Below are 27,310 nucleotides of genomic sequence, written 5' to 3'. Positions count from 1 at the left end.
TGATAACAAAGTGAGGATGAATCTTCAATAACAAAGTGAAACGTAAGTGTTAAATTTGGAGAAAGTTTAGAAGTTAGAAGAACTACCCCTCACAAATTGCATCATAAAACGGCTAAAAGCCTCTAAACCTAACTGAACTTTTGCACAATCACTCCAAAATCTAAAAATAACATGCTAAGCATAATAATAACTAGATTAAAAAGCCTAAAAGTGGCTAAAAAGAGAAACCCACCACCACCAATCAAACCACCTCCTTAATCACCCAACAAAATGTAATGGGGTTAACAATATCAAACACTTAGAGTTTGGTACTTTGATCAAATTGTGTATGCCTCATGAATTGACCCCCTAATATTTTAAAAATATAAAATCCACCAAAACTCATCTTACTTACAACTTACATGACATGACATTACATCATGATCATCATCCATTCCTAAAATTTCACCAAAATGTCAAACTGCTTGTGATGAAGATGAAGGTGGTGTAGTACTATTACTACTTCCTCCTGCTTGTACTTGAAGCTGAACTTGTTCTTGAGACATTCCTTGATGATTATTATGATTATGATGATGATTAGTCTCATTAATGTTACTAGGTCTACTACCCATCAATTGTAACTCCCTCTTTTGATGATTCTTATCATATATCTCTAGTGAAAAATCCAATAATGATGTAGTAGTAGCAGTATTGTTACTACTAGTAGTTGTGGTAGGAGCATCCCCATTTATAGTACCCGAACTCGGCCCTACACTCGTCTCATTCCTCCCACCACTTAAACCCATCCCCGGAACGACCTCAGACACAAAATTATTTATAGGCCGCGTGGCCAACCCAAACACCGGGGCAGCCCAGAACTGAGCTTGCTGGCCTCCACCGGCGGCATTGGGCACCATGAAAAAATTAGCAGGCCAAAGCGGCACAAGTCCCTGGGGTGGCGGACCAGGGGCTTGTGCCGCAGTGAAGCCCAATGCCGCGGTGGCAGGCATAATAGGCGCCAACCCACTCGAAAGCGTAACCCCACTACCAACACCAACATCAGCCATATCAACAAAATCACTATTATTAGTCCTCCTACGCTTCTTCCCACCATAATCATCCTCATCTTTTCCTGACGAAGTAGTCGGGATCTTCAAAGTCCCATTCACAGAAACAGCAATGGCAGGAATCGTACCCGTACCAGTAGCTTCAATAATAGCCGGTTCAGCTCGTTCAAGAAGCCATTTGATTGTTTCCCCATCAGATTTATGCCCGAGTTCTCGGGTCAGCTGGAAGATCCGAGCAGCGCAAGCTGCGGGCATTCGGATCCTCCGACCTCGACCTTCAACCTTCGTATGACGGTCCTTCGATGGCCGTTTACGCACCAAAGGAGGAGGTGAAGCGAGTGTAACCGCGTCAGTGGGCTCGACCTTCAACGCCGCCGGAATTATCGCCGTCGATTTTGAGTGGTCCACCGGCGGTAATGGGTCCGTCGCCGGGAAATCACCGGAGTTTCTACTATTAGTGTCGTTGTTGCTGCTACTGTTGTTCTCTTCGTCTTCCATTGTTGCTTTTCTTGTTTTGAAAAAATTGATGCTGGTAAAAATCTAAAACGACCCAGAAAAATTCAAGAATTACCCAGATAAATTTGAAGAAAATCCATTAAAAAAACTCAAGAAATCAACAACACTAGAAGAATTGCACAAACAGTTTCATTGGGGAATAAGAACGAACAGGTGGTGGGCGGGGAAAAGAAGGAGGGAACAGAGCTTTAATTTTTGTCAATTCTTTTTTTGACTAGAATTGGATTTATATTGTACTGTTAACAGATTAAGAGAAGACTGTTTATGATTTCAATAATACTTAATTAATAATAATAGTGATAATTAGAGAGTAATAAATCAGAAAGGAAGAGAGAACAGGGGAGAGAAAACAAACCCTAGAAAAGGCAACCCCACTTATCCGCTTTGGATGGCTTCTTCAAAGATTGGGACCCTCCAATTTTTTATTTTTTTTATTAATTACTTTATTTGATTAAATAATTAATAGGTTTAATTTTAATGGGTCTCCACACCGCTAAAGAAGGGGACTACATATAAATAGAGGGGTGGGAAAATCAACGGTAGAAGAGTTTGGCCCCACAACAAAAATGGGTCCATAAGATAAGAATGAGTTTTGTGGAGAATTGGGACCCACCAATATATGTAGGGAGGAAAAGATGGGTCCCTCCTTATTTGGTCAATTTAGTTGCCATCATATAAGACACCTCTGAGTGCATATTAGCGCATAATACCTATTGACAAACGAAGTGTATAGAAAGACAGAAGCATAATTTACTAGACATTAGAAAACTTGAATATTCCACTTAACTGTGCTAGTAGTACATTTAATATTCTAAAAATGTACCACTGAATGGTACATTTAATCAAAGTGGTACGTACGCTTTGTACTTTGAATTTTACCACTAGAAAACCAGTGTCATCCATCCTATACACTTTCTAAGCACATAGGTGCTATGCGCTAATACTTATTGAGGCATTGACACTACTTTAGTGTAGATAAAAAATAAAAATAATAACTGCTTTTTTTTTTAGAAATTTAATACAAGTTCAAAAAAAAAAAATTTAATTTATCTTGAATATAAATAAAGATAAATAATTTTTTTTTTTATTTTTTTTTTTTGAAAACAGATAAATAAAGTTTATTATGTAGTATTTTCAAATAAATATTTATTTGAAGATGTTGATGAGATTGAATAGTTTTATATTTCGTATTTCATACTTTTTTTTAAAAATAATGATTGATTCATAAATAAAAAGTCATACGATATTTACAAAGAGATTTGAATATAATAAATATATGACAATTGAATCAAATAAAAACATTCTTTTAGCAGAGCTACGATCGTTATTACAAATCGTATATTTTTCATATTCTCTTTCATATCGCTATGATTTACAGCCTTCTTCGATGAGGGGGTCTATCAATCTGTTGTAGTCGTGAAGAAAATTTTCGTCTGATTCATCTGATTGTAATCGAGGGATTAACCTCTTTCTCGATCCCGCACAAATCTTTACCCATGAAAACAACTCGTACCATACTAAACTCAAAAAACAAAAACAAAGCCCACCGTAGGGGCACTTACTACACTCAAACCCACTATAGGGGTACTTATTACCTTCAAAGAGTGTAGATTTATTGAATTCAATAACAAAAATATTAAGAAACTAAAGGGAAAGGGTCGGAAATAGCCAAATTTCCGGAGAAATTTGACTATTACTGGCCTATGAAATACTTTTTTTTGAAGAACCTTAGAGAGAAAAACACTAGTAGAAAAAACATCAAATGCTCCGGTCAAAATAGCCATATATGCTCCGGTTTTGAACCGTATTAATAGTGGACGTAGCAAATCACGGGTTGAAAAACGCTCCGGTTCAAAACCGGAGCATAAACTAAGAAAAGGCTCCGGTCCAGCTTCAAACCCGGAGCATATAACCAACTTAATGCTCCGGTTCTGTTAACAAAACCGGAGCATTTTCATGAGTTAATGCTCCGATTTTATATCATGACCGGAGCCTTTTGTGTGTGTGTGTGTATATATATATATATATGTGGGTTGAAGCATATATTGAAACTATATCATACCCTTTTTTTTTAAATAATGACTGATTCATAAATAAAAAGTCATACGATATTTACAAAGAGATTTGAATATAATAAATATATGACAATTGAATCAAATAAAAACATTCTTTCAGCAGAGCTACGATCGTTATTACAAATCGTACATTTTTCATACCCTCTTTCATATCGCTATGATTTACAGCCTTCTTCGATGAGGGGGTCTATCAATCTGTTGTAGTCGTGAAGAAAATTTTCGTCTGATTCATCTGATTGTAATCGAAGAATTAACCTCTTTCTCGATCCCGCACAAATCTTTACCCAACAACTCGTACCATACTAAACTCAAAAAACAAAAACAAAGCCCACCATAGGGGCACTTACTACACTCAAACCCACTATAGGGGTACTTATTACCTTCAAAGAGTGTAGATTTATTGAATTCAATAACAAAAATATAAAGAAACTAAAGGAAAAGGGTCGGAAATAGCCAAATTTCCGGAGAAATTTGACTATTACTGGCCTATGAAATACTTTTTTTTGAAGAACCTTAGAGAGAAAAACACTAGTAGAAAAAACATCAAATGCTCCGGTCAAAATAGCCATATATGCTCCGGTTTTGAACCGCATTAATAGTGGACGTAGCAGATCACGGGTTGAAAAACGCTCTGGTTCAAAACCGGAGCATTTTCATGAGTTAATGCTCCAATTTTATATCTTGACCGGAGCTTTTTGTATATATATATATAGTTTCAATATATGGGTTGAAGCATGAACCATGGTAGGAACGCCTGAAATTTTAGAACGTTCCATGGCAGATTACGCAAGTCTCTATATGGTTTGAAGCAAGCTTCCAGATGTTGGTTCACAAAGCTTTTCAAGGCTTTGAAACAGTATGGTTTCCTACAATCCTACTCTGCTTATTCATTATTTACATACACTAAGACTAACATTCAAATAAATATCTTAGTATATGTCGATGATCTTATTATTTATGGGAATAATTCCGCTGCACTTACTGTTTTTAAAGCCTATCTTAGTGATTGTTTCAAGATGAAGGACCTCGGTCCTTTGAAATATTTTTTGGGCATCGAGGTTGCTCGTAGCTCTACAGGCTTATTTTTATGTCAAAGAAAATATACTTTGAATATCATCTCTGAAGCAGGTTTAGTGGGTGCAAAGCCAAGTGAGTTTCCGATGGAACAAAATCACAAGCTCGGCCTAGCAAGTGGTGCGCCACTTTCGAATCCAGAGCAGTATAGAAGGCTGGTTGGTCGTCTGATATACCTTACGGTAACATGACCTGACTTAGCCTATTCAGTTCACATACTATCTCAGTTTATGCAAGAACCCCGTAGTGAACATTGGGAAGCAGCATTGAGAGTAGTACGCTATTTAAAGGGCACTCCAGGATAGGGTATTCTTTTGAGCTCTGATTGTGACTTAAATTTGTAAGGTTGGTGTGACTCAGATTGGTCCACCTATCCTCTTACATGGAGGTCTTTGTCTGGGTGGCTATGTTTCTTGGCAAGTTAACTATTTCATGGAAAACTAAAAAGTAGCACATAGTGTTAACATCATCAGCAGAAGCCGAATACAGGTCCATGGCGGCTATTACTTGTGAACTTAAATGGTTAAAAGCTCTACTATTAAGTCTAGGTGTTCAGCATCCGAAGGCAATTAAATTATTTTGTGATAGTGAGTCAGCTCTGCACATAGCTAAGAACCCGATTTTTCATTAACGAACGAAGCACATTGAAGTCGATTGTCACCTTGTTTGAGATGCAATTACTAAAGGCTTGATCTCTCCCTCTCATGTTCCAACCAACTCACATCTCGCGGATATCTTCACCAAGGCTCTCGGCAAATCTCAGTTTGATTATCTTATTTCCAAGTTAGGCGTTTCCAATCCTCATGCTCCGACTTGAGGGGGGGGGGTAATGAGATATCATATACTATATTTTTGTGAGGATATCTTTTGGCAAATATTATCTATTGTATTTTAGTTAACTTCCTAGGATTCACTAGTAGAAAAGGTCAAATGAGCACCACACAATACGCACCGGTTTTTAAAAATCGGTGCGAAAAAAATAGGCGGGATTGAGGGAAAGAGTTTTCGCACCGATATGAAAATAAGTTAATCACACCGGTTCGAACTGGTGCAAATTGAATGTTAAAAAAAAAAAAAAAAAAAAAAAAAAAAAAAAACTCACCCCTGCTCTTCTTTCTTTCTCTTTCCTCCATCTCTCGTTCTCTCTCATCTCTCAATCAACTCTGATGAATTTTAGGGGTTTTAATTCTTGTGAATTAATTGTTTATTTCCTGTGTTGATATTCAAAAGTGTGAAGAGATTTCCTCACTAATGTTGTTGATATTGTTGAAGAAATTAGGGTTTGGTGATTTCATCGATTTACAGCTACCTACGGTTCTAAAATCGCACAACCTCTCTCTCTAATCTAAATGTTTGGGGTATTATAACCACTATTTCGAACAACAGGTAATTTGTTTAGTTTTAACTGATGTCTGATTTGTTGTATGCGAATTAGTAAATTGTTAGGGTTCTTCAATTTATTGTGGGTTTTAATTTCTCTCCTCAATCAAACCCTAATTTCTCTTTTGATTTCCCCCTTTTTTCAATAAAATGGAGGTGAATACTATAACCCCAGATGCGATTTCGAAGATTATTGCAAACCCATCTCCTGATTCTTCAGAAGATCTTCCAAGTCTTGTTGTTCAGGTCATTGATTTGAAAGCCGTCGACAATCGTGAAACCCTAGATCTGTGTTCGAGTCCCTCGATGTCGGCCATGAAATTTTTCCCATTACACCTTCCATTTGTTCGTAGGGTTTCTTGTCTGACCCTCAGAAGAATTCATGGAGTTGGGGCAAAAATCTCATGCGATGATGAAGATGATGTGAATCTTGAGTCCCCCCCTATTTGCTTCTTAAGCGTTAGATGGTAATTGTAGCTGATGGGTAAATGTCTCTGTGAAACCCTAATTTATTTATCATTCCGTTTATTTTTTTTATTTTTTTTTAAAATAGCAGCATGTTTAGGGTGGAGGATTTGTTTGTGGTTGTGACTGTATGCCAGTAACTTCAGTTGCTGGCCAGGATGGATTTTGATGATATTTGTGTTGATGTTGTGTGGTGGTTGTTGCTTACTAAGTGTAGCTTGTGTTATTGTTTATATCTTTGCAATTTGAAATTTGAATTCCTCATTTTACATATGTGTTGAATCTACTTCATTACGAATTTTGAATCTACTTGTATTTATCAAATTTAGGGAAGAAATTGATCAAATTTACTAGTAAAATGTTGACAAGAAATTCCTCCTAACATCGTTTGATTCATTGTTGATTAAATTAATTGACTGCTAAATTCAATTAGTTTTCTTTGGGATATTCGACTTTCTTGCCTTTAAATGAACTTTCAAAATGTATGAATGATAATTTTAATAGTTAGAATGATATTTGGGCTGGAAATTTCGGTTTTAGATAATGAAAGAATAAATCAAGTTAGCTAACTAAATTGTCAATATTTCTATATTGATAGCTGATAATCATTAGTCCAGTTGTTTTGCAATGCATTTCAATTATGAAGGCTAATTGTTTTTGTTCGGCCCTTCACATCGCCTATAGCAACCGCCTTTTAGTGATGTTGGGGTATTGTTGATGTTAAAGTGTTGATGTGGATGCATAACAAGATTACACTACAAGAAAGTAGTCAATCAACGACGAAAAAAATCCGTCAGAAATGCCCATTTCCGACGAAATTCCGTCGGAAGGCACCGTCGCATTACACTTTGTAGGAATTTCGCGATATTCCGAGGGAAATTCCGTCGGAAAGGTCCATTTCGACGGATTTTGTTCTGTCGGAGTCAAGTTTGACTTAATTGGGAAGTCCGTCGCAATGTTCTGACAGAACATTTTCCGTCGGTATGAGTTATATTCCGACGGAATTTTCCGTCAGAAGAGGTATATTCCGACGGAATTTTCCGTTGGAAAAGTCAATAAAAAAATAAAAAAAACAGCCCCACCCCTAACCCACACCCAGATCCACCATGCCAACACCCCAACCCACCCCCACCACCAACCCACACCACTAGCCTACCCCCTGACCCCTGCCCCCTACCCACGCATATCCCCTTGCCCCCTACCCACCGTAAACCACCCACCTCCACCCCGTAAACCACTTACCACTACCAGCCACCACCAAAAATTCGAAATCCCACAAAAATCAAACAAAAAACAACCAAGCAAAAATAAATCAACAAAAATAAACTCAAATTAAACAACGAAATCAAACATTAACCACACAATCGAAATTAACCCACAATAAAAAAAATAAATCAAACCAAATTAATAGAAACAAAACGAAGACATACCTTCAATTCCACCTCCAAAACCTCGAATTTGGGATTATATGGTTAAATTCGACCATAAAAACTCCAGATCTGGAATTTTTATGGCCGAATTTGATCATAAACACCATAATTGTTGACGACCACCATAATTTGACCATAAACTCCATAAGGAAAAAATCAAGAAGAAAAACAGAATGAAAATGGAGGAAAAGTGGAAAGAGAACGAAAAAGAAAACGAAAAAGGAAAAGAGGATGAAGGAGAACGAAAAAGAAAACGAAAAAGGAAAAGAGGAAAGAGAACGAAGGAAAAAAGAATGAAGGAGAAAGAAGGAGAACGAAGGAACAGAGAAAGAAAGAAGGAGAAAGAGAAAAGGAGAGGAGAGAGAAAGAGAAGGAGAAAAGGGAAAGAGAGTGGCGGAAATGAGGGGGGGTTTGGGCTGTTTTAGGGTTTGGGTTTTAAAGGGTTTTTTATTTTTTTTATTTTTTTTAATTAAGATTCCGACGGAATATTAATCCGTCGGAATATTTGGGATTTCCGAGGGAAATTTCCGTCAAAAATTTTCGACGGATTTTAATTCCTTCGGAAATTTAACTTTCCGACGGAATATTCCGTCGGAAGCCTATAGTTCCGAGGGAATTAATTTTTGTCGCAAGAATTCCGACGGATTTTCCGTCGTAACGTACCTTTTCCGACGGAATTTTCTAACATACCCTAATTCCGTCGGAAAGTTCAAATTTTCCGACGGAATTTAGGTCCGTCGGAACGATTCCGTCGGAAAACGGCCTATTTCTAGTAGTGTTATAAGGTTGAGAAGATGTTAGTTGTAAATAAATAATTTTCTCTTGTTGAGCATTTGGATAGATGTGACTATTTTAATTGTGTTATTGCTTGATTGGATTGCAGTCCCACCCTGTGTAGCTGTTTGTTACTCTGCTCAACATGTGTTGTTTTTTGTTTCATATGCTCATTCTGTGTTGTTGTTTTTTGTTTCATATGCTCATTCTGTGTTGTGGTTCCTATGGTTCTAATGGTCAGCCTATGTTGTTGTGAATGCCTATGGCTAGGGTGTGGTAATGTTGCTTCCTATGGTTACCATGTGTTGATAATGCTTCATGTGACTAGCCTGTGTTGTTGTTGGTTCCTATGCTCAGCCTGTGTTGTTGTTGCTTCCTATGCCTAGCGTGTGTTGTTATTGCTTCCTGTGCTCAGCTAGTGTTGTTGTCGGTTCCTATGGTCAGCCTGTGTTGTAGTTGATTCCTATGGTTAGGTTGTGCTGCTGTCCCTCAGCTTGTGTTGTTGTTGCTACCTATGCGTAGCCTATGTTATTATTGCTTCATGTGGTCAACCATTGTTGATGTTGATTCCTTTGGTCAGCCTCTTTTATTGTTGCTGCCTATGCTGAGCTTGTGTTGCTGTTGTTGCGCATGTTGAGTCTCTGCCTTTGCCTATGCTGAGCTTGTGTTGCTGTTATTTCGGTTTTGGCCTTAATTATGGATTATTCTTCTGATTTTGATCCAAGTGGTTGATGAATTATCCCTTTAAATGCATACATTCTTTGAATTTTAAAGATGTGTTGAGTCCTAATGGTTGATGAATTTTAAAGACGTGTGCTATAGATATCATAATGCGTTGAGTCCCTTGACCGTAAATAGTTACACTAGGATAATCCATATGATGAAGGGACTCACTTTCATCGTACAACTTCTCACTGTGATTTGCTTCGGTTTGTCGTTGAAGTAACACAGTTTGAGAAGTTTTTGGATGAAAAAAACCCCCTCATGGATTCATGAATTATTTACTTTATTTTGATGAAATTTGCGGTTTCTATTGATGAATGTTGTTGAAATTTACGGTTTTTATTGATGAATGATGGAGCTGATTTCTACAATCTGGTTGGGCTTGTTGGTTTAAAAAGGACAAAATTTCTGCAATCTGGTTCTGCAATCTGATTTCTGCAATGTGATTAATCGCTTGATTTTGGTTCTAAGGTGTTAACAATGATGCATTTGCTATCTTTTTTCTTTTTCTGCTATTGCTTTGTTGCTCATATTGATGTTGGACTTGTTTGTTTAGGCTGAGAAATGTGACTCATGTGAGTCTTTTTTTTTTGTTTTTTAAACTATAGTTTTCTTAATCTTGTCCTTATAAAGGATCAGTTAACCTATTGTCACATAACTACATTACCTGATGCTGTGAATTACGTGTGTGAAATCACAAGCACGTGAACTTGCATTTCCTTTACCTTCAATCACAAATTTTTTTTAGTCCAATTGGCATACATAATAGGGCTTAATGATGATCGATTAATTTTCGAGTCTTCATCTGTTTATATAAGCTTAATATTTGAGGAGTCCTCTAGGACTATGGTGGCATATATGATATGTGTCTTTGGAAAAAGAACAAGGTAATTATGACTGAGCCAGTAGCCAAAGTGGCTTGCTGTTGATGAAGTGGTGGTCTTGGGCAGGGCAACGTTGCTGTAACATTATGTTGCTATGTTGAAGAGGAAGGTGCGTAGTTGATGCTGCTACATTATGCATTTGTTGTCTTATCCACATTGCTGCCTCTTCACAAGAAAGTGGATCAGCTCTCCACGTTGCTGCCTCTACTACTCCCTATACTGCTACTCCCTCTGCTATTGTTGTCTTATCTTTGATGCTACTGCCTCCTATCTTTGATGCTGTTACTGCCTCCTATATTTGATTGTGTATTTTTTTTTAAAGTGTAATATTACAAGTTATTGAAGAAAATATATGTGTTTTATGTATATTATGATTATATACAAGTATTTGGTACAATTTAAGTGAAAAAAATGCAAAAATGCAAAAAAAAAAAATTATTTTTATTTTTTTGGGGCATTTTTGGCACCGGTTTTGAAACAGAACCGGTGCTAATTGTTTTTTATTTTATTTTTTTGGGCCATTTTTCGCACCGGTTCACAGCAAGAACCGGTGCGAAATCTAAGTTTTCGCACCGATTTTAAACCAGTGCGAAATCTTTTGGTTTTTGAAATTCCTCAAATAAGGACCAATTCAAAACCGGTGCTAAATGGGATTTTTGAACCGGTGCCCATTTGTATTTTTCATCTAGTAATAAAAACAAACTCAGGGGTAGAAAATGAAATTGTCCATCTGCTTGTATGAACATTGACGCCTTTAGAATTGATAGAGGAATGTCATTATGAATGTATTGTTCTTTTTTTAATCACTGACAGATCATATATAAAGAGTTCATTTCTTTTAATTATATATATTTGTTTCTATCAAAACAGAAAAAAAAAAAAAAAAAAAAAAAAAAAAAAATTTAAAATATTAAGTAGTATATATCACATTAGAACTTCAAACAACAATTAAAAAATCCGAGATTAAAGGCCCCAGATCTGTCCAAGTGAAAGTACTCCAAACAACTAAATTCCAGAAAAAAATTAAAAAAAAAAATAGCAAAAAATCACCTTGTAGTCTATAGAATTGCAAGACCAAGCTATCAAATTAAAGGTTGAAAAAGCATGTAAGAGGAGGCGTCAATGACAGATTCCGACAGCGAGAACACATATTGAACTTGGAAACAACATTTAACCGCTGAAATCAAGTAGCAAATTGAGAAAGTAATTAGATGAAGATTATATTTTTTTAAAAAAAATAGAAGAAAAAAAGGGGAAATTTACAAGATCGAGGGAGAGGAGGAACGAATAGGAAGGAAATGAGGAACCGACGACGACCTAAAGGAGCTTCCGACGGTGAGGAAGATGGTCGAATTGAGCTTCTTTTCGGACTTCAAGCGCCCAGACCACAACCCACTATAACCCCCACCCACCAGAAGCCAGTCCCACGAACACCCACTTACGACAACCACCCACCTACAACTCCCATCCACCAGAACCCAACACCACGAACGAAGAACCCAGATTCGGCTAAGATTGTAGGAAGAACAAAGAAGACAATTGGGGACGAGTTGAACCAACGACGCTAAGGTGAGGAGGAAAGAAGAGTAGCACCGGAGAGAAGTAAGATGGCAGCACCGGTGACGACCTGGAGGATCTTCTTTTCCGGCGGCGAGAAGAGGATTGAATTGAGGAGAGTATAGTACATTAGCGGTTGTTAGAGGGAGAAGAGAGAACGAGAATGAATGAAAATTTTTGAGCCCTAACTTATTTTTGGAGGCATTTCACATTTCAAAATGCTTCGGTTAAAAACACTAGAGTATTAACAGCAATACCCTCCGAGTTTTTTAAGGAACAGAGTATATTAAGGGGCCGTTTGGTTCACAGAAGGGAATCGGAATGGAATGAACAAAGGGAGTGAAATGGAATGGAATGGCAAAGTGGAAAATTTGGAAGGTTGTTTGTTACAAAAACCAGGGAATCATTCCCTCCACCACAGCACCACCACCACAGCGCAGCTCCGACCTCCGCCGAACCCTCACAGACCTCCGCCGACCGTCGCTGACCCATCCCCGAGCGTCGCCGACCATCCAGCCCCCATCCCCGACCGTCGAACTCCCTCCCCGATGCGATGCTCCAGCCCCCCTCCCCGATGCTCGAACTCCCTCGCCGACAGTCGCGCCCCCCTCGCCGACGGTCGCTGACCCCTCGCTGACCCTCCAGCCCCCCTCGCCGACGGTCGCTGACCACCACCGACCACAGCACCACCTTGAACTCCCTCCCCGATGCTCCAGCCCCCCTCCCCGACGCTCGATCTCCCTCCTCCACCACAGCACCACATCGCCGACCACTCCCCGGTGCTCGCCGAGCCTCCCCGACCACTCCCCGGTGCTCGCCGACAGTCGCCGTCCGACCACCACCGGCGTATATGGGTGTTAGTGTTAGGGTTAGGGTGGGTGGGGAATGGAATGGGAAAGTGGGGGGGGGGGAATGGGGAAGAGGGGTTTTGGGGTATTTTGAAAAATGAAATGGGGGAATGATTGAGGGAAAAAGTGGCAAACAAACAGGTTGAAAGGGAATGATTCCCATTCCCTTTCCTGAAACCAGCGAACCAAACGCACCCTAAAGTTAATGCTCCGTTTTTATTTTTAACCGGAGCATTTCCTCTCTGTTTTTTAATTTAAGCGCGGAATTATGCTTAATAAGCTCCTTTTTTCTAATTGACCGGAGCATTTTTGATGAATTAAAAGACGTTTTGTCTACTAGTGAAAAATAAAGGGGAGACGGCTAGGGTTTTTTGTTTGATTTAAGCTCGTATTTCATACCTTAAATATTATTCATGTGCTATTTAGTAATTTAACATAAACATTTATGTTAAGATATTTATAAAAAGTTTGTAGAAAATTAAAGAATTAGCTCCATCGTCATTATCATGTGGTTTAAAGCCCCACCACAAAAGAGTTGAAGTTGAAAGATTTATCTAAAATTAGGTTTTAGTTTAAAGAAAAATAAGAATGTATTATTTTTATTGGGTAAAAAAAAAAACCCCTCATAATTTTATTGTGATTATATGAATACTTTATTTTTATACTTAATTGGGGGGGGGGGGGAACCCTCATAATTCTATGTGAATTTTTTTACATCAAAACTTGAGTTTAGTTGAACACATAGTCAGTGGCGGATCCAGGATTTGAGTAATAGGTTGTCCCATCATCGTTTATTGACCGTATATAATATTAAAAAATAGTCAAAGCTTGTATGATTAGCAAAAAAAATACATAAAAAAAAGCAGGTTACTTGACACGTGTCTGCATGTGAATGGTCTATTTTTTTCTAAAAAAAATTAATTAAACAATTCCCCACCCAGCCCAACAGCCACTTCCCAGCCCAGCCCCAACAACCACCCCTCCTCCTACACCACCACCAAAACCACCCTCCTGCATGTGAATGGTCAGCAAGAAACCCTTGAAGAGCACTAGCCCTTGAGTATCGAACTAGGATCTCCTTTCCAGATAATTTTAACCATAGCTAACTATGTCAAGTGCCGCACCGGCCTCCGCCCACCCAAAACCAGCAGCGAAAACAATGCATCTTCACATTTTCTTTGCCATAACATAAATACATAATAGGTTCCTAATTCAATCCATATCAAGCCCATTCATAGTTTAAGCAAGAATTCCCAATCAAAACTTAATAATTCTCTAAAACAATCCAAATGCCAGTATAATTTGCAACTAGAATTCTCAAAATTCAACTTAAACAACCTAAAAATAATTAAATTGATTGCAATACAAACTTAAACATGCCGAAATTCCATGATTTTGAACAATTAGCAGCAACATAGATCTAATCAAGTAGAAAAAAGATAAAAAGGAGAAAAAAATTAAGAAATGGAACCTTAGGTTCGTCATTAATGGCGGAAATGAGATCGGAGAGAAGATCAAAACAGAGAAGAAGATCGGGAAATTTGTGAGCAGCAGAAGCGACAATGGATTGTAATTGAGCAACATACATCAAAGTATTGATTTTCCACAAAGTATGAGCCACAGATTGACATTGACGGACGAACCATATATTGGCGACGGTGAGAAAATGGAGTGACGGAGTACGGAGCTTAAACTGGCCGGTGAACGGTGGCGGGGCTACGGGCCTGCTGGTGGGGTCTGGGGATTTCGATTTAGGGGAGTTAGAGACTTAGGGTTTTACAATTTGGGGGAAATGTTCTGAATCCCAAGTTTTAATTTCTAAATGTTGAAAATTGGGTGTGAGGTTATAAAGCAAAAAAAAGAAAAAAAATGTCAGTAATGGGGTTTGAACCCACATCTCGCGTGTGATGGGTGGTAAAAAAACCATTAGGCTGCAAGCTGAAGTTCTTGACATTTAGTGTTTAATTTTTTTTATAAAATAATAGGTTGTCCTGTGACACACTATGACTACACGTGGGTCCGCCCCTGCACATAGTAAATCCTTCATTACTTGTGTAGATAAAAAGGTTATATGAATAAATTAGACCATTATTAATAGTGTCAGGGTTGGTGAGTGCGCATAGTAGAAGCAAATAAAATATGTAGAGATTGAGAAGTATAATAGAGAGAATAATAAATGCAAGACAAGTAGTAGAAAGGACACAAAAATGACAGATTATTTAACATGAGAAAAATCCTCAAATCCACTATATGTAAATGTAGCACAAAGGTAGAAAGGCTTATGTATTGTTATGATTGACTTCTTGTGTATGTATGAATGCCCATTCCTAATATTTATAGTTGTAGATGGAGGTTGAAAGAAATGGCTAGAATATTTCGGAACTCCCTTAATCATTTTTGTATCCCTGATATTCTAGAACTTTTACGAACCACCAAAACAATAGACCTATAAAATTTGAGCCATACCCAATTACTCATTTTTTTGGTGTTTAGAGAGCCACAAAGGGCGGGGGTGAGAATCGATCCCAAGATCGGAAGGAAAACTCTAACCACTTGAGCTATCCCTCACTCTCATATAAAATTACACATTGATTAATGTAATTAATATTTTAATTAGTTAAGTTTTACATACGCATCCCTTACAATTATCTGTCATTTTTCATAGACAAATATGGATACAAATATACAATGCATCTAATGATAGCCCCCTTGATCCTACTTCTTCTGGTGCTTTTATATTTACAACAGTTTGATTTTTACAGTATTTATTTGTTTCACTCTGTCTAATACTCTAACATTGGTGATTTATAGTTAAGAAAAAATATAATCATGTGAGATGTTGTTAAATTCGTCTCGATTTATAATATTTAATATCAAATGTTTATATTTTTTATACATTAGTATTTAAAGATATTATCGATTAAAATAATACATTGGCAAGCATGAAAAGAGAATTGTTGCAAGTAAACAAAAAATAGAGAAAGTATATGATTTTTTTTAGGGATGGTCTCATTATTTGGACTAGAGTTGGTTATGGGGTTAGGCTAATACGAGAGTTAATTAGATATGGTACAAAAATAGCTCAATAGGGTATTACCTTGCTAGAAGCTTGGCATGACATGAGAGGTATGCCAAATGGTCAAAAGATGAGCATGAGCATCATTATCAAAATTTAATATGAGCACCGCTAACTAACCCTTGTGTAAGCCTATTTAATATTGACCATTTAACCATATATTCTACTCCATCAGTTTCTTATTATGTGCAATAAATGGGCATTATATGTGAGATACTCGTATAAAATATTCTTTTGTTGCACATAATAAGAAACGGAGGTAATATATTAAATTATATTAAGCACGAATCCTATACAACAAGACTTATTTAATTTGTCACAGATATAACCTGATTTAGCGTAAGGCACGGTAGCACAATACACAAGCCTACATAACCTGACCCATGCTCAACTTTAATTAGAACCGAGCCTAATTGAGTCATTGGTCAGTTAGTTTAGTACAATGCATAGAAGGTTGCCAATTTGCCATACGTGGGTTAAAATCAACCCAAGGACCCAACTATTAGCAATACTTTAACATGCATTATTTTACATTTTTACTCAATCATTTTTTTTGGATGAAATTAACCACAAAGGCTCCTAACAACCACAAGTGTTACCCATTTACACACTCGAGATCAAATTCCGTCTATATCATTAGTCTGACTCTCTTTGTCGGAAAAACAAAAATACTCAACCATGAAGCTAGGATTAGCCTAAACTTCCAAGGTGAGAACTCTACAATTATGCTTCCACTTGATTTTCAGTTTTTTGAGTCTGCCCTCAAAATGCAGTTCTTACTTCATGATGTTCTAAATAACACAGCTTTATTACTTGAGATTTTCGTACAATTTGTCTCATATTTTTGTCCACTATCTTCTCAATATATATATTATGACGTCATTCTTCAATGTGATCACCTAATTATGTGATGCCAATTCTTTCCATTTGAAGAAATATAGTATTAAACGTTACTGTCTCTTTTGATGGGCATGAATTTAGAGAATCTGGATTAATGCTGATGTTTCAATACCCAGATTTTGGAAATTTCAAATGCTGTTAATTTGAACTACTGTTGTATTATTTTGGTGGCATTTACATATTGGAACTTGATTTTTTGAAGGAATTTTTGGTAGAGTCTTCCAACTGTTTGATAAAATGCCTGAGAGAAGTCTTCTGCTGTTGGGCCACATGGTTTCTTCTTTAAAGTGGGTTTCACCATCAGCTGGCATTATGAGGTTAATTGGGTAGGTGTGATAATGTTCCTCTTTTATTATGATTATCAAATATTTTTCTTTCTTTATTTTTTTTTATTTGATGAAATGTGGTTTATATGAAAAGTTGTTTAATTGATGTTGTGGAATTCTTGTTCTTTTTGTCATTTCAAAGGACCCTAAGATTAGTGTTAATAAAGATGGGATTTTTGATTTGTTGATGTTATCAGGTGGTTGTTTTCCTCTTCAAAAATTTGCATTACGGTCTTTTTACCTGGTCATAGTCATTTGGTGTTTAAATTCTAGGCAATTATAGCATGAGACGGAAAATGTCACCTCATTTCTCGAAAACTATCCTTTCATATCTGGCAAGTTATTCATGAAAGTTACCCCGTCTTTCTATACTAGTTCTCTTACAACCTGAGAGAGCAAAGAGCCAAATAACTCACAAGTTACTTTTGAAAGTCACCCTTTGAGACTGTCTTACAAGTTACAACCAAAGAGAATAATGAGACCAAATATACAAATTTAGTAGTCACTTGTTTGCCTATGTCAATGAAACTAACTCTCATTGCTATCGCCAAATAAAATTAAATTGCTCATAAGTCTAGGTTTGTCTTTTGTATCTGGGTTTCTCAAGTATTACACATTTTTTGGACCAATGTATGACTAGTAATGTTGTTGATACTATAAGAAGTCATGACTACTAGAATTCACAGTTTGATGAGAGTTGCTACCTTGTAGTTTGATTGGCTGATTGGTATCTTACACCAGCAGATCGTGTAAAGGTCGCTTTTTTCGTGCTTTGTCAAATCTTATGGGAATTTAGTGAAGCATGCCAGAAATTTATAATTCAGTTCGTACTGGTCCGTTGGTTTCAGACCCACCATTACACAGGTTCCTTTGTCTTAAGCAGCCTGATCTATATTATGCATTTATGCTACTTTATCCATTTATATTACTAATTTTGTTATGTAGGCATTATGGTAGGTTTGGAGCTTTTTCGTACTTATTAGTTTTTGTTTCGAGAGTCCTGCTTTCCTCAGCATTATGTCATATATCATATTTGACAGCTATGTTACTCTTGTGCCTTCTCCTGTCAAATGAACACTTAGTTCTATATCTGGCTTTTGTGTTTTGGAGGAAAAGGGAATTGCTTCCGAAGGAACTAGACATACTCACATACTGAAGCCTTCATGGGGCTTCAAAGTTCATATATCATTAACATCCTGGATATCCTGATCAATTTTAAACAACTTACCAACATCTTTACAAAATTTAGAAGTACGAATAATTAGGTGTGTCCAATATAATTGCTGATTTATTTAACAACATCAATAGTTTAACTCAGGGTAAGCTTTAGAAATTCCAGCTCTACTTAGCATAGACTTATTGACAGCTCTATTAGTCCGTATTAGTTTATCATCAATTATGTGCTGCTTACTGGAAGCCTATGGCCGAGAACTCTCTTTTTCTCACTGGTGTTAACTGTTTGTAGTTGCGTGTTGTGTTTATTTTTCACCTTATATCAACGTGATTATGATCTTAGTATCACAAAGAAGCTTCTGAGAACATTCATGGGTTGGCTTGGGGCTCATGTGAGATATTAGTTTTAAGGTTATAAAGTTCTAGTTTTACTTAGCAGCTTAGGCTGTTTATCTCACTCTGCTTGTCACACTAAGCATTCTATCCAGAGCTACAAAAAAAAAAAAAAAAATTTCAAACTTCTTTTTTTTTTTTTTTTTTTTTTTTTGGATTGGCTGATGTTTAGTACCTACTTTTCTTATCATTCCTTGGGATACCTCAACTAATTAGCTTTCTGACTCCTGAGAAGTACAGAGACGACCTTAACATGTTAGCTTCATAGGAAGTGCAATGTGCAACTGGAAAATAATATGAAGAGCTTATTCTTAGCAGACTTGATTGCAGAGAATGAACAGAACATGAAGGCCACATTTAAGGAAACTGTAGCTTCTATTTTCTAATGCTTATTATACCGCATAGAAGTATTCTTCCATGGTTTGGTGAATTTATAGCAGCACACTGCCTACCCTGGTTTTGCATCCAAACTATCAGTTAGTCATCTAAAAGTTACAACTTACAAGCTATAAGATTGCACATAAAGCTTTAGATGTCGCTTTATTAGATGGCTTCTGTTTTATCTAGTCTATGGCTAGAGGACACCGGTCATTGAGTTATGAGTTATAACCTATTCTGTTTCCCACAGCTTCTTTAAAGTCATCATCCACCATCACTAATCAAAAGTTTTGATAATCAACTAACTGTAGCCTAAACATTGCATATAACTATGCTGAGTATGGTAATCACAGGTCTTGTTTGGCGGTTAACAGATACTCGTATTAGATAGCGTACAATAATTTCTATAAAAGTAGATTATATTAGTATTTTTGACATGGAACTAGCTCAGAGCAAATAACAGATTCTGTAAATGTGTTCAGTTGATTAACACCTAGCTAGTTGGATTTTATAAAATTTTATTGAACGATAGGCATGCATTTTGCTTTATAATGTAGCATAAGCCATAAGGTAAATAATATATATTTATGGGTTTGTTGCGCATTTTGGACTCTTAAACAAATCTGCCCTCAAAGAGAGTAGGTTAATCTCCATCTACTTTTACAGTTTACCCTTACCAAATATTACAAAATCATAGATTGACTCGTCAAAGCTGTTACTTGGAGTCTAATTTACTCTTGTTCCTTACAATTCACTCTTTACCAGACATTTCATGCAGAGTGTGCTGGCATTTACTGACATGGCTTTGTTGTGTTTGCATATGTTTACGTTATATGTCTAGTAAGATATTATCATTTTATTCATCATAATATACAGGCAATTTTTTGTTTGTACCACTGGTAGTGCTTTTATGGTAAAAATACTACATAAACAAAGATTTCATGCTATTCAACTGTAATAATGTCTTGTAAAACATAAACTGTATCAGATAAGACTGATGTTCAAACGCTGAAGGGAAATGATTGGGCTGGAAATTCTACCTGAAATGCTGACAATTTGAAGGGAATATGCTAATCAGAGAGCTGTAAGAAGCAGCAGGTACGTTTTGTTCTATTATGAATATAATGAAAGGAATTTTACTAGATTGTGAAGTGAGATGTACAATAATGGCATATACTTCGTATAAAATGTGCTGTCAAAAAGGTAAGGAGATTACAGATCCTTGATTCAATTACACTATGAACCTCGGTATGCTTCACCTGTAAGCATTGGTGACCTCATGATTCCGAAAACTCTGGAAAATTGATTATTGGACTAAGAATTCCCGCCGTTCAGATTTCAACAGCTGTCTGATTAAGGGCAGTGTATCGCCATCTCTCTTTCTCCACAAAGTCTGCATCCAAGAACTGAGCTACAAAAGCCCAAAGCTTGTAAGCATCTGCAAATGTGGCAATGAATCCGAATGCAGCTGTAACTACTCTTATACCTAGGTTTTCCTTTCCTTTCTTTTTGTTTCCTGGGTTTTCCTTTGCTTCACATCTTCTCTTCTCAAGAACACTAGCCTTTTGTTGTTCATACTTTTCTGGAAACCAAATATGATGCAGAAAACCATAGCTTAAAGATATGCTTTTCCTATCAGCAAGTTTCTGTATTAGAATAGGCTCAACCTTTTCGCCTTTCCAATCAAACACATTGAAAGCCAAGGCTGGTCCTCGATCAAACTTTATCTTTGGCCCATATATTTTTACCAAGGGAACTGCCCTTTCTGCATTTGGGTGCTGGAGCTTTGTTAAACCATTAATGAGCCAATTGACAAGGTACCTGCTCCTACTATTTACCAGTGAGAGCCCCAATGCATCAATATGATCCAAGCACCTACATTCAACTAGTGAATTCCTTTTTCTGCTGATTACCGTGCTTCGTCGCTCAACAAAAATATCACTAGCTTCATCTATCACTTCAATTTCTGAGATTTTTTGTCCATTGATCTTCACTCTAGTATCTTTATTCCTTACTGACGTAGAGGACTCCCCTTTTTCCATTGTCGGTGCTTGGATGGATATTGGACCAGAGAAGGAATTGAATGATGATGAGCCCAACTCAAGTTCTTGTTCAAACTCTGTTTCAGTGCCAGAAGATTCTTCAGGCAGGTAAAATAACTTCCTTGCTGAGACAATACTTACAATTCCAGCAGTAGTTGAAGTTTCCAGGATCGAAATAGCCGATTTCTTGACAAAGAGACACCCAAATCCAGATGGGTTCTCCCCAAAAACCTTGTAGAAAGAGCATATTAAGAAATCTGGTTGGAAGAGAGAGAGTCCCAGACTATCCATGTCTTTTGGTCCCACAGCACAAGCATCAAGAAGGATATGCCATCCATGTTCTTGTGCCACTTTCATCCATTGGTAAGAGTATCTAGCACCTGTCACTCTTGATTGAAGCTGGAAAACAAAAAGCCCTCTTTTCTTGCTGATCATTCTCTTGCTGGTAATCATACTCCTCAATTTTGATGAGTGAATCCTTAACCTTGGCCATGTAAACTCAGCTGCCATTGCTTGAGCTCCTCTCTTCTCTGAGCTATTAATCATTGTATCTACTGCCTCACTGTCATGATCGTAGACAGTGAGGAGCTTCTTACAAGACCCAAAAGGGTATGACTCTGCAACTAATCTGAAGGCTGATGTTCTGTTTGCTGTCAGAACTACAGAATAATCATCTTCACTATTGTTGAGGAATTCCCTGATCCTCTTCTTGATTGCAGACTCCAATCTCGATTCATTTCCTCCTTCAAGCAAGTGGTTCTTCAGATTTACTGACTTATACGATAAGTGGAAGACCGGAAAGTCTGAGCTGTGGGGCCGCAATGGAGGGGGTGAAGATGATGTTGAAGGATATGTGAGAGAAAGCTGGTTGTGAAGCTGTGAGAAAGAGAACAGGCCAATGCCAATGTAATCAAGGCATACATGGTTAGAGAGGGAAAGATTGTAGTACTCTTGAGCACGTATTTCATCAATTTGGTAAGTCTCGGTGTAGTTTGGGTAGGTTCTGATGAACTGATCAAATGCTTCTTGCAGGGATGGAAGGGAGTCAGGGTTGTTAAACTCAGTGTTAGGGAACAAAGAGGAAGAGGTGGTGGAAGCAAAAGTGCGACGGTTTTCGGCCGAAGAATTTCTTGGTTTAGCAGCAGTGGATTTATCAGCTTCATTTAGAGTGAAGAAAGGAGTTGGGCAGCAACCATGGAAGCACAATTCTGTGACCTCCCTTGTTGAAGTTGACTGCATTCTTTGGGTAACTTCTTCAAACTGTCTTGGTTTTGTGCTTTGCTTTCATATTATTTGCTTACTACTATTGCTTTTCATTACTCATATACTCCTTAGGAGTTTGTTTTGTTTTATTGAGGGTATTGCTTAGTTTGGAAGTATTATAAAGCATAGCCCCACTTTAAATGCATTTTTTGGACAAACGCACTTATTAAGGGGCCATAGTGTGGTGACTTTTAACAGGTCATAGTACTAAAGACCCTCTCTTTTTGTCTTTCAATCTACACTTGTGGACTATCTCATTTGACTAGTCGTATTACTATTATCCCTTTCATTCCAATCTTTTGATGATTACGATCACTTGAGAGAAATTATCTATGGTAACTTTGTAGTGAAGACTATTTATCAAAATGATCACACTTTATAGCAAGAGAATGATCTATAATACAATTGAGGTTATTGTAGATAATTCCCCTTCTTTCTACACCAAAAATCTATAAAGAACATCGTTTCCCTCCTTTTTACACCAAAAATTAATAAAGAACTATGAAAAAGAAAGGATATTTCTTTTTAGTTTTCTTGTAAACATGTCAAGAATCAAATGAGAGTGCAAAAAGATTATTTATTCTTTGATTATTCGACCTTGCCTTTGATTTTTAGTTTATCATTCATGGTTGCCTGGTTGGTCCTACTAATGGAGTGTCAAAAGATTATCTGACCTGTTAGAACCTGGTTAAGATCTTTTCTATTTTCCTAGAAAAAGGATCATGAATCTCATACTATAAGACACATTATAATTTTTTAATGAACACTTGAAGATTTTGGGTGAAGTCTACGAAATGAATAAGTAAGAAAAACTGTTCGATTACTTTGTTGTTGAAATGAGTAAGAGCTGGAATTTGTGAAGAATATACTTTAGGCTAATAATTGCTCATAATTGTCCCCCAATCCCCTAAACACCAAAATATGCTCTGTAATTACTTTTTTTTTTGGGTATCTTTTTGCTTGTTTATACTTTATATGTGTCCACAGTTCACACTACTTTCGTTCTCTTGATAAACCTGTCAAGATAAGCTGTAAACTTTAATTAAGGATGGGGAAGTACTACAGAGTTTAACTTAATCGTTGAGCTCTCTAAATTAGTACCCAAGTATACCAAAAAAGCCGTATCTAGTTTTCACACTTTTGACATTATTGAAAAACCTTAGTGTTTTACCTATCACATCTTGGGGGAGTAATTATTAATGATAATATCGTTTTCTTCAAAAATATTCGAGTAATTGACAGTGGTGACAATGTGACAGTCAATTAGTCTATTTAGCCTGATTTAAGAAAAAAAATTATATTGTCAGAAATAGAGGCACCCCGCAATTAAAATGGTATTGTAAGTCGTTAAAGTTGTGGTGGTAGCACTTTGATAACCGCAGGCTTGATAAAGATGGCCGGGCCAAGGGTGCACTAAATTGACAGGAACTAGACAATAAAAGCGTTACTGTAGGTTGATAGTGGCCGGCAGTATCACTAATAGAGTAGCTTAATATCTTCCAAATCTCTCCATTTTTCTCCTTTTCAATCATTTGATTTGGAGCATTGAACAAGTCTTTGTGTTAAAGTCAGAATTTGTAGCTATTGATTATAATTCTTCCTTGACATAGTACTTAGAGGTATGTGAACTTGAACTGATGTTGTGTATGTCAAGGAAAAAGTGGAAAAGAAAAAGTTAAAAACATAGTTTTTCACTTTACCCTCTCCATAGTTTTAGGAGAGTATTGGCAGCAGAATTTTATTGAGGGACGAAGGGAGTAACATGGAAAAGTAGTCTATTATAAAACAATGCGCCTACGAGAAATGTTCACTTTTGTGGGACAGAGATAAATGAGAATTGTTTTGTGGGACGAGGGAAGTGATTTAAAAGAAAACCAAAAACAGAAAGATTAGCCAAAATAAGTCCTCCATCCAACCTTTTTTTTTTTTAATTTTTTTATACGGTAAGTAACGGGGGTGCTCCTCCTGTCACAGGAGGGGTGGGGTGAGGATCGAACCCTGGTCACACCGGGTGGAGATGGAGGGACTAACCATCCCTCCATGATCCTTCTAACCTACTACTTGTTCTTGTGCTATTGACGATCATGGTTAAAAGCGGGCCTTAGAGATTGGTTACAATGTTAGATGTATGGTCATTAGTGCTGTATCTTAAGCTCAACCACTCTTGTGACTGAGACACATATAGTCAAATACTTCCGAGGTAGAATACAACAATAACCACAAAGCTTTAATCCCAAAAGGATGCCGAGGTAGAATAGTGTATGATTAAACTTAAACTGGCTCAAAATAGGATAACAAAAAATCTGTTATTGAAAAGATTTCTTTCTTTGTGCTTGTAGGTCGGGGAAATGGGAAATCCTGCTTGTGGGGTGATGGTGGGGGGCGGGGGGGTTGACCGTACTCAAACCCATGACTAAATGGGAGGTAGATGGTTCTACCATCCCTGAGGACTGAAGTGGTTGCTCTTGTAAGCATAGGCTTCCAACTATATTGCAACAATCAATCAGGGCAGACACACTGTTTCCTCTAAAATTGTTGGCGGATTTAGTAAGAGCACATCCTTCCAAGTACATCTTAATAGGTTAAGTTTTGCAAAATGGTCAAAATTCTACATGTTATATTAGCCAAAATAATACTTGTATCATGGATTAGATTACTCATCTCCATAAACATGATACTCAATCAAATGTGAGATTATGGGACATACCGGGTATTATATAGGGATAAAGGGAGTACATCCTATGTCCGTACACTGAATAGGCTTACATATGAGGATATGCCCTGTGAGAAGACTTCTGATATTGGAGTAAAAGCGATCAGGCTTTATTTATATTCAGATTTAGGATTAAATCTTAGCTTGGTAACAGACTAGACAAGTTTAGTTCTTGATCATACATAAAATTCCAACCAATGTGGTCAGGTCCCCCAAACAACAGGGTATATCCATTGTCATCATCTATCTTCCCCAAGTAATCTGCTTTGTATACATCAGGATTGTCAGCAATCACTTGAATGGGCAATTTTGTTGGTAAGTAAAACTCTCTGTCCGTATCCATGTAAGCAAGTTTGGAAGCGTAACAACTTCTGGTGAGATCATGCGCTGCGTAGACTCCTGATCCCATTGGAACTGGTTTAGGGATGTTTGAAGGGCTATAAACCTTCCCTCCTAATTGCAGTACTGTAGTAGAATCCGCCAGTGTTGGAAATAACTCTTTTGGCCAGTAACCTATTGGTTCTTTTTCTAAGTCACTAAAGTTTTCAATAATCCACCAATTGCTTGTCTTTTGATCCTGTAAGACAATTTTAGTAATGGATGAGATTCTACTCAAAAGTATGTGTAAAATGTGTAGTAGAAAACAAGTTAGATTATATTGAAGATATTACCCTGTAGATCTTGATATCCATGCCATAGGACTTTCCCCCATAGGTCGAAACAAGATTACTTGTTGAACCCATTGGCAATCTTGGACTTATTTGCACATACCCTGGGCAAAGTGAGTTATAGCATCATGTGTTTTCGAAACCACCTGCCTGAAATCCGACACAATTTTTTTTTCTTTTCCAATAATCACATATATATCATGGAATGTTAAATGGTTAGTGTTAGTATAGTCGTATAGTATAGAATCTAGAGCTACAACTGAGTTGATTTGGTTAATTAGCCGGGAACCTGGGTCAAAGTTACTTAGGCTTGGTCTGGCAAACTTAAACAGGCTTGCTTGGCTCAGTCGCTCATTATTGTTCTTTTATATTTCGTATTTTCTTGGCTTAGTTGCATAGTTTGTGTGCTATTATTGATAATCTGTTGACTATGCTCTTAATCTTATTGCCATGAACGGTTTTTGCTTCTTTCTTTAACATAAATGGGCAAATAATATAGACGGAATTTAATCTTACTATATCTTAGCACCACTTTCTATTTGTATGATATTTTTAAATGAGATTTTCTAGCGAGTGCCCCAACATTTTAATAAACAAACTTACAGTCCACTGGCTATAAGTTCGCGATTGACTATCCCCATACAGTTGCGGATTTACCCGCAAAACAAGAGACAAAAAATTTATAAATGAAAGTTGGACAGAATATCATTTTCCTAATGTAAGTATGCAGAGAGATTAAATTGATATTGAAACTTACTGTCCATCCATATTCTACACTGCTATATGAACCACTAACACCGGAACCAATCCATAGTAGAGCCTCGCTTAATTGGGGTGCTTGGACTGATAAGTTGTATACCGTGATGAATGTCAATGCTCCTTCTATCTTTCTGGATTTATCATCTGGAATTGTCAATGCTGCATACTTTGGAGCATTCGAATCAATAAGGTTAAAATCTCTAGCAAAGTTAGTACTATACTCTGCACTCTGTATCTGATTTAATGGATATCGTACAGTTGAACATACTTGCATGCATTTCAGGCGTGAGCCTTAATGTTGAATTAACAGTTCTTGGACGACGAAGATCACGAATTGCTTTTGCGTTGATCAAATCTTCCTTCTGAACCCTCCTAAAAGGGACTGTTCCATGAGAACACCCTTTAAATTCCCCTTGATTATATTGTCGTCTATCTAATCTCGAGCTTGCTCTTTTCACTCTTTTTTCTTCTGGTATAAAACTAGGTCTCCTCTTTTTATTCATGAACATAATTAGTTTTGTTAGCTATGCTTAATCAGTGAAAAAAAAAAAAACAACAACAAATGAATTAAACGTGCATATATACCTGAAGCTTGTGATTCTTGAGCAATGGGTGATCAAAAGCCGGTTGCTTGTATATATCTACGCAATCAATAATTTCACCATCTTTGATCTATTATAAAGGCAAAAAAATTGTTACTTTGTATATTGAATAATGGGGGCAATTGCTACTTGATTGAAATGTAAGTTTCATGCATGAAAATCTTGTTCATGCACATATTAATATACAATTTTTATCATTGTCATCAAATTATGGGAATTTTAATATCATTAAATAGCTAATCATA

At 37.0% G+C, this 27,310-nt stretch overlaps 3 protein-coding genes across 3 annotated transcripts; all 3 read right to left on the bottom strand.

Moving 5' to 3' along the window:
• Positions 1 to 2,266, bottom strand: LOC110697135 (transcription factor TCP19-like). Its single transcript, XM_021874481.1, has one exon. The coding sequence runs from the start codon at positions 1,542 to 1,544 to the stop codon at positions 456 to 458; it is 1,089 nt and encodes a 362-aa protein (XP_021730173.1). The 5' UTR covers positions 1,545 to 2,266; the 3' UTR covers positions 1 to 455.
• Positions 2,267 to 20,101: 17,835 nt separating this feature from the next.
• LOC110697133 (molybdenum cofactor sulfurase) lies at positions 20,102 to 22,605 on the bottom strand. The gene has a single exon (XM_021874478.1). It carries the CDS (start codon positions 22,297 to 22,299, stop codon positions 20,350 to 20,352), a length of 1,950 nt encoding a protein of 649 aa, XP_021730170.1. The 5' UTR covers positions 22,300 to 22,605; the 3' UTR covers positions 20,102 to 20,349.
• Positions 22,606 to 23,080: 475 nt separating this feature from the next.
• On the bottom strand, positions 23,081 to 27,011 carry LOC110697134. Its single transcript, XM_021874479.1, has 2 exons — positions 25,708 to 27,011; positions 23,081 to 25,613 (listed from the first exon to the last, which is right to left on the bottom strand). Exons 1-2 carry the CDS (start codon positions 25,777 to 25,779, stop codon positions 25,176 to 25,178), a joined length of 510 nt encoding a protein of 169 aa, XP_021730171.1. The 5' UTR covers positions 25,780 to 27,011; the 3' UTR covers positions 23,081 to 25,175.
• Positions 27,012 to 27,310: the final 299 nt, after the last annotated feature.

Source organism: Chenopodium quinoa, unplaced genomic scaffold, assembly GCF_001683475.1.
Source record: "Chenopodium quinoa cultivar QQ74 unplaced genomic scaffold, ASM168347v1, whole genome shotgun sequence".
Taxonomy (NCBI): Eukaryota; Viridiplantae; Streptophyta; class Magnoliopsida; order Caryophyllales; family Amaranthaceae; genus Chenopodium; species Chenopodium quinoa.
Note: the sequence above shows the minus strand (reverse complement) of the source record. Positions and strands in the feature narration are given on the sequence as shown.